Raw genomic sequence first — 14,132 nt, forward strand, 5'->3', positions numbered from 1 at the left:
AGAAATAAAACTTTGCCAATTTTGCATAGTTTTGTGTACCTGAAAAATTACAAGACAGGAATAATACACTGAATTAGGACTGTAAATTATGTTAATTTAGTATAATTTATTTTATTTAAAATGTAGAATATAGTGTAATTTATTAATGCAGTAAAAATTAATGTTTAATCATGTCCCCTGACCTGTATATTCCATTATAAGGTATAATAGACCTTTCTCAGCAAATACAGTACTGATAAATTAATGAGTGCATTATTTTATACTATTCGTTGTGATTAATTTGTGATTTAGATTTGATTGACAGCCCTATTTGAAGCAGGCTTTGGGAGAAGCGAGGAGTTGTGTGCTGCAGGAGCTGATGACGTCTGTCAGCGGACTTCAGTTCATGTTTCCATGCTCTCCGAGTACATATTATCTATTTTAGGTTTTCTATTTTTACACTGCTCTTTTTATGTGTTTTATCCACTACAGTTTCCACCTCAAAGCAACGCCGCATCACACACCTATCAGTACTGTACATGCCCACATCCCAATGTATGGTCTGTATTTATTATTGATTTGTTAAAGTGTTTGTATTTATATCCTCTGTGTGTGCTGGTGCTCGTCTTTCAAAAGTCTCTTATATTCTCAGCACCAGGAGTACCAGAGACACTACTGTATGTTGTTCTTCTCTCACACAGGAGCAAAAAACATTTCAGCACCAGTGTTTCCAAACAGAATAGCAAATAAAATGATTTCGAACAGCTTTCCAAACACTCCTCTCATCGGCCAACTGGAGAAAAACTGATCTAGCTGCTTCAATGCTGCTGCATCGGACTGGAAAGCACAGTTAAACAGAGGAAATGCCAGTGTTTAGAAGTCAGAACTTTGCCATGATACTGTTAACTCAATATTTGACCAAAACAGAAGGAAATTGGAATCGTTCAATTATTAAGAAATAACACCCTTATTATTATTGTCTGTATATTGATTTGTTAAAGCTTTTGTATTTATATCCTGTGTACTGGTGCTTGTCTTTCAAAAGATTTTATTATTATTATTATTATTGTTGGAAATGGGATTAATTAAATTAGTTTTAAGGAATAAATATTAAAAGAAACATTAAAATGTTATTAAAATAAATATGAAAATGTTATTTAGGGAATAAATATTAAAATGTTATGATTATTATTATGATTATGTTCATTCAAATTTTGCCATTTTGACAAAAATGGCTAGAAATGTGAATACTTTAGTTTTTAGGGAATTAAAATGATAAGAAAATGAAATTAAATGTAATTATTTTATTATTTATTAATGAAAACAATTTTATATATATATATATATATATGGAAATAGGAAAAATAAACTTTAAGGAATACAAATTAAAAGAAAATATAAAAAAATAATACTATTATGTATTGTTGTTGATGTTGTTAATAATAATAATAATAATAAAAGATACTGTTAATTGAAAATTTTACTGAAATAGCTGGAAATGAAATTAATGCAACTTTTAGGGTAATAATTTAATATTATTTTAATGAGTCTAATTGGTTGGAACACTCAAACAGAGCATTTAATAAAAAGAAATGAAAAGAGAAAAAAACAGCCATTGATGAATGTTTTAATCAGATGAATCACCTGAAATTGACAAAATGATTGAAATAATTTCTGAAAATCAATTACTCATCAACTGCGAACTATTCATCTTTATCTCACAGTAGGTTATTTTTAAAAAAGCTGTATTTTTAAAAAACGTATTACCCTTTTTCATATTCAACAGCAACTGCATTGTGATTGTAAAGCTTGATTGTACTCAAAATCATATTAATAGCAGAAACGGGCTGTTATTGTTGGCCCTCGATTCAACACATGCTCTGCTCCTCAGAGACACACAAGAGTTGCCTTCACAAATCTCTTATGTAACAGATCGTCTTTGGCACAGTTTTGTCAAGCTCAAATAGGATATACTTCAGTGTGTGACACAAAAAAGACAAACTGGCTGTCTGTGTCCGAGGCCTAATAAGAGCCGGGCAGAGGCCAGTTCCTGGACTGGAAGTAGCTCCTCAGACTGTCCAGGTTGACAGCAGGGAAGTAAGGGCCGATGCGCTTCCGGACCCACCAATTCCCCTGAGTCGCGCTGCTGCTGCCCGGCCGCGTGAGTTTATAGCGGAAATGCTCTCCTCGTATCCACCTGAAACAACAGATGCATCAAAACCAACTCACACATTTCATAAGGCATGTTAGAGCTCATTAACTTCAGAGGACACGTCAGGTAAATCTGCAGAAAGGGATTTTCACATTCAAGGAATCTGGAAGCAAAGTTTTGCACATCTCACTGCATTCTGAGCAGCTCAACTGTGATGAGAAAAGACTTATTTTCAACATAGACGTGTCTATATAAAGTGACCCCAAAAAGCATGTGAACAATTTAGTTTCACTTTCACATGCATGACTGTAAATGCCCAATATAACAAAATATCAAAGCAGTGGAATTTGCATTTTTTTGGGTGAACTATCTCTCTGTGTGTTCATATCATTTTAGGGTCATTGTAAACGCAAGGTTTTGCGCTTTCATTAAGCACTGTTTATACGGACAAGTTTGCCATAATACTGTTAACTGAAGATTTGACCAAAAATGGGACTAATTTAATTAATTTTTAGGGAAATAAAAAAAATAATTAATTAAAAGCAAATATTAAATAATATCTGTATTATTTTTCATTATTCTTCTTATTACTATTAGTATATTAGTATAATAATAATTATTATTACACAAACAAAATGCAATTATTATAATTTTTATTGTTATAATTATTATTATGTTATATATTGTTAATTGAAAATTTGACTGAAAATAGTTGGAAATTGGAATTTACTTTTTAGTGAATAAAAATAAGAAAATGTTTAAACTAAAAATATTAAACAATATTCATGTTATTTTAACTGAAATTTGACCGAAATAGCTGGAAACAGGAATACTTTAATATACACTGCCCTCCAAAGGTTTGGAAACACCCTGGCAAAGTGTGGTTTTGGACGATATCAGCATAAATCCTCATACTTTTGTGGTGCAAATACATTAAAGTAACTTGACATTATCATTGAAGACCAGCAATAAAACATAATAATGGCAATATACACACATGTCAAAGTCAGACATGCCCCTTTGCCAGCTGTGATGCCTGGTTACTGGTTTAAACTTGGCCCAGGTTTTTAAAAGCACACTTTAATACTGCAGCTTCAACAATTGATTGCCAATTCAACGTCAGTGTTTGAATAAACTGACAGCTCAGATTATGCAGAGCTGTAATAGCTGCTAATGCTGGATATTTTGATGAATCAAAAATTTAAGTTTTTTCTATGTATAAACAGTTTATGTAATAAAATATGTTTTCGTAGTTAATTTTGCACTGATAAGGGACAACACAATCACAAATTAAAAAGGATTGATGCCAATATTGTCCAAAACACCACTTTTTTAGGGCGTTTCCAAACTTTTGGAGGGCAGTGTATTGTTAAATAAAACAAAATTTTTAGAAAATATTGAATAATAGCAGTATTATTTGTCATTATTAGTAATATTACATTTATTCTTACTCTTACTCTTATTATTATTTGTGATCCTGGAACATAAAACCAGTCACAAGGGTAAATGTTTGAAACTGACCCTCATGACTGGTCAAAAAAATAAAAATATAGATTTTGGCTATAAATATGCCTATGCTACTTATGACTGCTTTTGTGCTCCAGGATCACATATTTATTCTTATCAATAACAATACTTATTATTAAAAAAATGTTAAATACTTATCCAACCCAGTTTATGACATCTAATATTGCTTTTTATATTTTTTGAAGCTGTAATGTAAATGTGAGTTTTGCATCTGGTGTTTAGTATTTAATTTTACCTCGGTTTCTCTCTGTTCTGGAACGGATTGTGTCCCATTAGGGAAAGAATTGTGGAGTCATTAGCCAGCAGTCTGCCGGCTATGTGAATAACCCACTCGCTCTGCTCATACGTCTGAAAGAGACAAAGACAGAGAAATGAGTTCTGTATTACAGATCAGATTCCCCCAAACACAACAGCACAACTCCACATCTCTCTCAACGCTTTCAGTGCAATGCAGCTGTTCAGAGGTCAGAAATACAGATCACAGTTATCCAACCCTCATGTCCTGAGGAGTAAAACTTCCCATCTGGGACACTGAGAGAATCCTGTTGGTGCTTCACAAAAGCTCTTCAGAAGATTGATGATCTCATTTGTCTGTGCAGCTGAATTATTATCGATGTGTACGTGCGTTACACAAGTATTATAAATAATCTCAACACTTTCTATTGACTGGGCTTTTTGTACTGGGGTGAAATTCATCTCCAGTGATAGCAGGGATTTCATATCTTTCTGATTTAAACAGATAGAGCAAACACAAACACGCCACAATTCAACTCATGTGTCATGTGCATTCATTAGAATTGAAAAAAATACATAAATATACCTTAAACATGTGAAATGACCGTTTTAAATATATTTTGCAAGTTCAAAAATCATTATTCATTCTAAATATCATTATGTTTTTGGCACCACATGACACTGCACAACCTTAATTAAAAAACAGTGTTTTATTCATTATGATATTAGCACAGCTGCATCACCATGACATTACTTTGTGGTCTCTACGTAAAAATATCAAAATGAATTTTAATGGAGAAACTAAAATATCCTCATAACGGAAGAGGTGTTTTCAAATAAATGCATATACTATGAATTGCATTTTTTATGTATTTTTGGATGAATGGATAATTGACCCAACGTCACTTGCACACCGCAGCTTTAAAGCAAAAGTTCACCCGAAAATTTGCTGAAAATGACCTCACCCCCAGGCCAGATCACTTTTTCACTGGAGAAAGCGTTATTATGGAATATGGACTCGTTTACTGTAGTTAAAAACATCTTAATGATGGATTTGTTTCTTACAAACACGCAGCTTTTTACTTCTCCAGATGTTAACTGATGGACTGGAGTGGTGTGGATTATTGTGATGTTTTTATCAGCTGTTTGGACTCTCATTCTGACGGCACCCATAGGATCCATTGGTGAGCAAGTGATGCAATGCTAAAGTCTCTAAATCTGTTTTGATGAAGAAACAAACTCATTTACATCTCGGAAGGCCTGAGGGTGAGCACATTTTCAGGTGAACTATTCCTTTAACACAAGTCCCACAAAAACAGAAAGACTAAAAGCCTCAAGGTTAAGCAAGAAAGCTAATAAACCCAGACTTACAGTGGTGTTATAATTACCGTATTTTCCAGAATACAACTACCACTTTTTTCTTCCTCTGAAACGTGCTGTGGACTTATATTCCAAACTGATTTATATAATTCTATTAACTCTACACAAATCTGGATAGTGCATTTTGCACACACTGATAGTTTGAGCTTCACTTTAAATCAGTGGTGGTCAATAACGAAGTAAAACTTAAGCTATTTTTTCAAGTATCTGTACTAGTTTTATTTTGAGTAACTTTTACTTTTACTTCACTACATTCCAAAGCATAAGATCATACTTTTTACTTCATTACATTACATAAAACATATCGTAACTCCTTATAATACACACGTTCATATTCCCCTCTGCTGTAACGTAAGCAGTTTTATTAAAACGCTACGCATTTAGTCCTATGTGACGTCTGTTTTTATATTGTTTATCAACAGTATACATTTTTATATTGTTAGATCATTTAGCCGAGTAGACCATACTGAAAATAAGTAAATATTGTTAGCTCATTATAGCTGAAATTTTTAGATATAAAGTCCAAATGTTTTTATTCATCCATGTGAGGTAAAAAGCAAGTATGTGATGGTCAGAACATGGTAAAACTACAGTAATTATGAAGTGATGCCCTCTGGCCAGGGGTGTATTTACTCCACAGACGAGGTTTGAGAAGAAAATTCATTATGAAAATATAATTATATTTTCCTTAAAATGTTCTTTCTTAACTTCATGCCTTATTCTCATGTCATATATAACTGACGTTCTGCAAAATAAGTTTTAAAACACTTTTTTTTTCTTACTGGTGAAAATTAGATGGTCAGATCTGTTTTCTCTCAGTGTGAGCTTCACAGTGAACATTACTACATCACTCTCATCAACGTAGTCCATATCAACAACAAAATACATATCTTGACTCCATATAGTGGTTATATTGGGAAAATCACAGGTATTTTTGGGTAGGATTATAAAAATATGTGCTAATATGAAATTAAATAAAGTAGTCTATATAAAATTGCAAAATAAATCTATCTATTAGTACTTTTTTACTTAAGTACATGACAAATTGAGTACTTTTGTACTTTCAAGTAAAATTGAAAAAGCAGTACTTTTACTGGAGTAATATTTTATTATATGTATCTGTACTTTTACTCAAGTATTTGATCTGTGTACTTTGTCCACCACTGCTTTAAATAAATATGTTTAGGACGCCGTTTATGATAAACAGTATAATTTATGCTTTACATTTTTTACTCCTGTTCTGCTCTTAATGACTCTTGTTGTGGAGTGGCATTAACTAAAATAAAGGTTTATAGTGTTTATAATGTTTCATTTCAAATTTACTGATGATTTATCGCTATACTGATGCATATGTATCATTTTTCAGCAAACAAAGCAATTTTGACAATTTTCTGGTAAAATCGTCTCCTCTCTCTGTGTAACCTGAAAGGCAGCGAACCACATGAGCCAGTCCAGCCTGTAGTGATACGGCGAGATGAGGCACGGCCTTCGGTCCAGAGCTCCAGGTTTACACAGGAACTCGTACTCCTCCCATATCACCTCCTCTCCGGTGTGATTGATGCTCAGTGTGCCCTGAAACACCACCTCCGTCCGCTCCTTAGTGACGCTGCGCCAGAGACACACGTGAGCTGGTTAGACTCTGCCATCTGCTGGCTACTGATGAGCTGTATATAGAGCAGTTGTTTATAGATGCCACTTTCAGACAGAGATGGATGCGCTACCTGCCAAAGGCTCCGTACGTGTTGACGATCCGCAGGGGATCAAACGAGGTGTTCATCATCTGTCTGGAGCTCAGCAGGTTCATCACGACCGGGACGCTCAGATACGCTATCAGGATCCCCAGAGACACATTCAGCACACGCCTGATCAACATACCTGACCAGAGACACAATCAGAGGAAAACAGTCAGTGACAGGGGACGGATTCAATCTGAGCCCAGACTACCGTAGTAAGATGGTGAGACTTTTAATCATCAAGGAAGCGTTAAATGTTACAAAAGATTTCTATTTCTAATAAATGCTGAGCAGCAAATCGGCATGTGTGACCCTGGACCACAAAACCAGTCATAAGGGTCAATTTTTTTAAATTGAGAGAGTTATACATCATCTGAAATTGAATAAATAATCTTTCTATTGATGTATGGTTTGTTAGGATAGGACAATATTTGGCTGAGATACAACTATTAGAAAATCTGGAATCTGAGGGAGCAAAAAAATCTAAATATTGAGAAAATCGCCTTTAAAGTTGTTCAAATGAAGATCTTAGCAATGCATATTACTAATCAAAAATGAAGTTTTGATATATTTACGGTTGGAAATTTACAAAATATCTTCTTTGAACATGATCTTTACTTAATATCCTAATGACTGTTGGCATAAAAGAAAAATGTATAATTGTGAGCCATACAATGTATTGTAGGCTATTTCTACAAATATACCTGTGCTACTGATAACTGCTTTTGTGCTCCAGGCTCACATATTGGATTGATTTCTGAAGATCATGTGACACTGAAGACTGGAGTAATGATGCTGAAAATTCAGCTTTGATCACAGGAATAAATGACATTTTAACAAATATTCACATAGAAAACAGCTATTTTACACTGTAATAATATTTCTGTGTTTTTACTGTACTTTTAATTAAATAAATGCAGCCTTGATGAGCAGAAGAGTCTTCTTTCAAAAAAAAATCCCTCTGACCACAAACTTTTTAACATAAAAATCATATAATACTACGTATATGTATTAAATATTTTACTTAACATTTGTGTGCAATGCATTGCTATTTTTATTCTTATTAGACAATAGCAACAAGCTAACATCAAAACATAAATATTTAAATTTTATTTATGCACTATTACAGTTTTATGAATATTTTAAATTACTTTTAAATTCTTATGTTTTCATTTACATTTTACTTTAATTTTGTACTCATTTTATGTACGTTTTTTATTTATGTCAATTTAGCAATTTCAGTGCTTAAATCTTATTTCATGAATTTGCCAACAATAAAAAAAGGTTGTAGAAACAATCTCCAATCAGAAATTGCTAGCAAATTTCACAAATAATTACAACAAATCAGCAAGTATCACACTGAAGGAGACTGAAATTAGAGAGACTGAAATAATTTTCTTGTAAAATGTACTCTAATAATTGTTTTATTTACAACTTCACAAATTATTTTTACAGTGAAGGCCACATTTCTAATTTAAAGTCCATCTTATATTTAGATTTTATTTCAGCTTTATTTCCAATAATGTTTTTTGTTTTAGTTGGCAATATCTTTTGCAAAGCCAAACATATCATTCAATAATTGTTCGTGCAAGTGAAGCATGTAAAGACCTTTTGAGGGCGGAGGTTTGAGTCCTGAAGCCTCCTCTGTCTGAATCTGCAGTAAAGTCTGTCTGGCTCGTCCAGAGCGGCGGAACAGAAACGCTAAAGCAGCGTCATCGAAACAAGCCAGACTGGGAACTATAGTCAGCCAGTTCAGAAAACTCAGATTCCCACTAATAATCAGAACAACCTGTTAGAAAAGATACAGAAACACATGCTAGAGTGTCATGAGGAAATGAGACATGAGAGTGAACTGTCATTTTTTGTTGAGCTACTCCTTTAAGCAAACGACCCACTGATGCCACTAGATGGCAACAAAGCTGTGATTGAAGCTGCTCTGAAATGATCTGGAAAATATGACATGGCAGCTTTCACACTTGTGACTGTAAGTGGGAACAGTCCGTTCTGAAACACACCTGGAAGAGGATCTGCAGGACTCCGCTCAGCATGCACATCCGCCGGCCCATGAAGGTGAAGAAGGGCACCACGAGCTCGATGAAGTGATTGCTGAGAGTCTCGAAGCGATGAAACCACCACGGCGAGTGATGCATGTAATAGGACATGGGGTTCGGCACCGGCTGGGTCTGACAGAAACAACACAGATCACGAGGGTTTAATACACAGTATATAGATGCTTCACTACAGAGTGTTCACTGCTCCCTACATACTCAGCAGACAATATCGGTCTTCACAGGGAACATCATATATTATTATATTACCATATATAATAACATAAATACTTACACAATTACAACTATTTGTTCAATAATAGTAATTCTACAAATTATGCACATACAATTATGTATATGTACATTTAATAATGTAATGTAATAATAAATATCAAAGTAAATCTAAAAATATGATATATAATAATTACATATAATATTAATTATTTTTTAATCAAAATATTTTATAAAAATCTAAAAAATATATATTATACAATATTAATTCTAATATATATATATATATATATATATATATATAGCATATTAATATTATAATTTGTCCAAAAATAATAATCATAGTATTTATAACTATACATTTAAAAAAAAGTGTCTATTTATAATGCAGCATGTGTATATGTACATTTCATAATGTAATTTAAAGGGGTCATCGGATGCTCATTTTCCACAAATTTATATGATTCTTTAGGGTCTTAATGAAAAGTCTATTACATACTTGGGTTAAAATTTCTCAATGGTAGTGTAAAAAAACACCTTTACCCTGTCAAAATCAGCTCTGTTTTCATCAAGCCATTATAGTCCATGTTGCTTTAAATGCTAATGAGCTCTGCTGACCCCGCCCCTCTCTTCCGTGGGGTGACGAGCAGTACTGTTTACTTCAGCTGCGAAATTAGTTATTAATAAATTAGCACGTTATTAGCGAAGGCGATTTATAAAGATTTATAAAAAAAACTAATATTCACTTCTTCTGTAGGTGAAGCTGGATCACGAATGATTCGAGCGAACAGACTCATTTAGACAGATCGGCGGCGCTCATTCACTTCAAAACGAAAGTCACGTTAATCCTCTGTGTCTTCAGCGGCTCAGATGTCGGGAGTAAATGACAACTGCTATATTCATTATTACATCTAACAACAGAACACCTCCATCGCTCAATCAGAGTCAACACAATGGCGGACAGCTCTCAGCTCACTCAGGGGGCGGGTCTAAGGTAAGATGGTCTTGTCAATCAACAATCGTGGGAGGGGCCTGTGCAGAACTACGTCATTCTGACAAGAATCTCAGAACAGCCTGATTTGAGAAAGGGGATTTTAAAACAGGCATTTTAATAAAACCACTGGGTGGATTTTTATTATTATAGGATGGTTGTGTACACACACTTCCAACACACATTTATGTTCAAACAACTTGTAAACTGAATTTTGCATCCGATGACCCCTTTAATAATATATATCAAAGTAAAGAAATCTAAAAATATATATGATATATAATACATAATATGAACTATATAACATGAATTTATATTTTATATCTATTGTAAATTTAATAAATCTAAAAATTATACACAGACAGACAGATAGATATGATTCCACTCACTTCCATCTATGCCGTGCTACTACTATTATGGGGGGGTTGATTTGGACGAGACTGCACAGCACATTTATAGCATCTGACAGTAAAATCGTAACTTCTGAATGCTGCTAAAAAAAGTCCCAGAGCTCTTTTGCTCAAACCCTTACTTGATTTTAAAGCTTTTTGAGTGTTGCTTAGAAAGCCCATGAGCTTTCAGCTCAAACCCTCGGCTGATTTTAACGGGTTTGGAGCCAATTTTGAGCTCAGTTGTGGCAGCAAATGAGGCATAGTTAAGTAAATGGAGCTCGCGTCTGACAGAAGACATATGACACTAATCTTCAACTCACCGCATCCAGGTGGCAGAACTTAATAACCAGACATGTGTGTGTGTGTGTGTGTGTGTGTGTGTGTGTGCGCGCGCTGAGGTCAAGACAGGTGTGTTTGACCAGATTAACCTGAACGATATCAATCTGCATAAGCTAAATAAATATCCCATATCTATGACTAACAGCTCTGGCAAGTCTTCACGAAAGTGCAAAAATGTAAAAAAGTTAAAAATAGTCTGTTTATTTCATTTACACCATTAATATCACGGAATTTCTCTCTACTTGCTGTTGGCAAGGTGATAATTAAGATAAATGTGAAGAGCTGGAGTGTTCATGTTGCCACAAAGCAAACAGAGGCGTCTGTAACATCTTTCAGAGCGACGCGTCCACGACACACTCACCTTTTCCTCCATCATAAGCCATGCCTCGGAGGAAAACTACCTTAAATAACCAAACTAAAGCCATGACTGCTGTCTTCAGTGAATAAACATGAAGACAGTGGCCCTCTCACCCACCACTAGCCCTTCCCAGCATGCCATGCGGCGTGTTTGGGCAGCGTGAATGGCCATAGTGTGTGCACTGGCGCCTGCGGCGGCCTCTGACTGCTGAAGTCATGGGGTTGTGGAGGAAGTCATCCACCACTCGAGGGGATTTGGACCCGGATATAGGACTAGTTATGTAACAGTCGACCAGCTATTAGTACTTCAATTTTGCAAAAATGGGCATATTTCAGGTTGGTTCCACCAATCCGCATTTATGAGGAGAAAAAAACTAACTGCAACTTTAGCATAAAGGCCAGAGCCAGTTGCCTCTATTATTTTTAGGTATATATCGGGTGTGTCTCACTCGTACTGGAAACTGAAGCTGCGGGCTCTTTGATCGCCCCCTGGTGGCTGGCTGCAGTACAGGTCATAAACATTTACATTTACATTTATTCATTTAGCTGACGCTTTTATCCAAAGCGACTTACAATTGCTATATATGTCAGAGGTCACACGCCTCTGGAGCAACTAGGGGTTAAGTGTCTTGCTCAGGGACACATTGGTGTCTCACAGTGGATTCGAACCCGGGTCTCTCACACCAAAGGCATGTGTCTTATCCACTGCGCCATCACCACCCTCAATTAATAAACCCCGCCCTCTCCATGTAAATGAATGGGACTAGAGTCATAACAAAAAAATTAATTACACTTCCAATACAATTTTCCAAAATATGATTTTGGTCATTTAAGGTAGTTGTTATCACACTGATATATGTTCAATTCTTTGTTTTTGTGGTAAGTTTGATTTTAGCTAGTAATTTGATGCTATAAAAACAGGAATTTGATTCCGCGGCTCCACCCCACGACTCTACTGCGCAGACTCGGGCTCCAAACGAATCTCTACTGCGCAGACTCGGGCTCCAAACGAATCTCTACTGCGCAGACTCGGGCTCCAAGCGAATCTCTACTGCGCAGACTCGGGCTCCAAACGAATCTCTACTGCGCAGACTCGGTCTCCAAACGAATCTCTACTGCGCAGACTCGGGCTCCAAACGAATCTCTACTGCGCAGACTCGGGCTCCAAGCGAATCTCTACTGCGCAGACTCGGGCTCCAAATGAATCTCTACTGCGCAGACTCGGTCTCCAAACGAATCTCTACTGCGCAGACTCGGGCTCCAAACGAATCTCTACTGCGCAGACTCGGGCTCCAAACGAATCTCTACTGCGCAGACTCTGGCTCCAAGCGAATCTCTACTGCGCAGACTCTGGCTCCAAACGAATCTCTACTGCGCAGACTCGGGCTCCAAGCGAATCTCTACTGAGCAGACTCGGGCTCCAAACTAATCTCTACTGCGCAGACTCGGGCTCCAAACTAATCTCTACTGCGCAGACTCTGGCTCCAAACGAATCTCTACTGCGCAGACTCGGTCTCCAAACGAATCTCTACTGCGCAGACTCGGGCTCCAAACTAATCTCTACTGCGCAGACTCGGTCTCCAAACGAATCTCTACTGCGCAGACTCGGTCTCCAAACGAATCTCTACTGCGCAGACTCGGTCTCCAAACGAATCTCTACTGCGCAGACTCAGGCTCCAAACGAATCTCTACTGCGCAGACTCGGTCTCCAAACGAATCTCTACTGCGCAGACTCGGGCTCCAAACGAATCTCTACTGCGCAGACTCGGGCTCCAAACGAATCTCTACTGCGCAGACTCGGTCTCCAAACGAATCTCTACTGCGCAGACTCGGTCTCCAAACGAATCTCTACTGCGCAGACTCGGTCTCCAAACGAATCTCTACTGCGCAGACTCGGGCTCCAAACGAATCTCTACTGCGCAGACTCGGGCTCCAAACGAATCTCTACTGCGCAGACTCGGGCTCCAAATGATGTCATTTACTCACGATGGCAGCGGCCATACTGAGATGTTTTGGCTTCACTTTTGGAAGGATATAATGGAAGGAAGCGGAGACGCGTCGTCCATCTTTTTTTACATTCTATGGTATATATATATATATTTCTCATTTTCATTTAGTTTAATGATGCACTAAAATAACAAACAAAAATTTTAATTAACAAATAAATATTATATATAGACAAAAAATGTATAAATACTATATATATACACTAAAATTAAAATGTAAAATACAAAAACAAATACAAAATAATAAACTGTAGTATACCAATGATACTAAAATAACACTGGTTTAAAGCTGCTATTATTATTATTATTAATTAAATTACAAGTATTAGTATTTTTGTTTGGTTTTCCAGTACAAATATCTATATGTCTTGATTTAAGATATTTACTGGAGATGCAAAATGACATAAAATAAAAAAAGCTTTTGAAAACAAACAAAACAAATAAATAAATAGGTGTTTATTTTTAAAGAAAAAAAAATCTGCTAGTAGGGTAAGAAAAATATATTAATTCAAAGAGAAAAAGTTTATTTTTCTGACCCCATTGGCAGAATTGTTTTCCTTTTTAAGAAATATGAAAAAAATATTTTACATGTTACATATTAAAAAATATCTCTTTTTTTTTTACTTACACTAGTTGCCAAAGTAGCATTTCTTATTTTCGCTTAGTTTAACTTGATGTACAGTACTAACTAAAACTGAAATAAAAATGATAAAAAACCTATCGATAAGAAAAAGATAATGAGAAGTCTTGTTTTCTGAAAAAA

At 35.6% G+C, this 14,132-nt stretch overlaps 1 protein-coding gene across 1 annotated transcript in view; it reads right to left on the reverse strand.

The window, feature by feature from the left end:
* Positions 1-1,498: 1,498 nt before the first annotated feature.
* Positions 1,499-14,132, reverse strand: part of lmf1 (lipase maturation factor 1) — a 34,074-nt gene continuing 21,440 nt past the window's right edge. Inside the window, exons 6-11 of the mRNA XM_079388924.1 lie at positions 9,021-9,188; positions 8,614-8,794; positions 6,994-7,147; positions 6,695-6,878; positions 3,894-4,006; positions 1,499-2,176 (exon numbers count right to left, since the gene is read on the reverse strand). Of these exons, the coding sequence (XP_079245050.1) occupies positions 2,002-2,176; positions 3,894-4,006; positions 6,695-6,878; positions 6,994-7,147; positions 8,614-8,794; positions 9,021-9,188 (975 nt within the window). The 3' untranslated portion in view covers positions 1,499-2,001. The remainder of the gene's footprint in view (positions 2,177-3,893; positions 4,007-6,694; positions 6,879-6,993; positions 7,148-8,613; positions 8,795-9,020; positions 9,189-14,132) is intronic.

The sequence above is a fragment of the Barbus barbus genome (assembly GCF_936440315.1).
Source record: "Barbus barbus genome assembly, chromosome: 32".
NCBI classification, from domain to species: domain Eukaryota; kingdom Metazoa; phylum Chordata; class Actinopteri; order Cypriniformes; family Cyprinidae; genus Barbus; species Barbus barbus.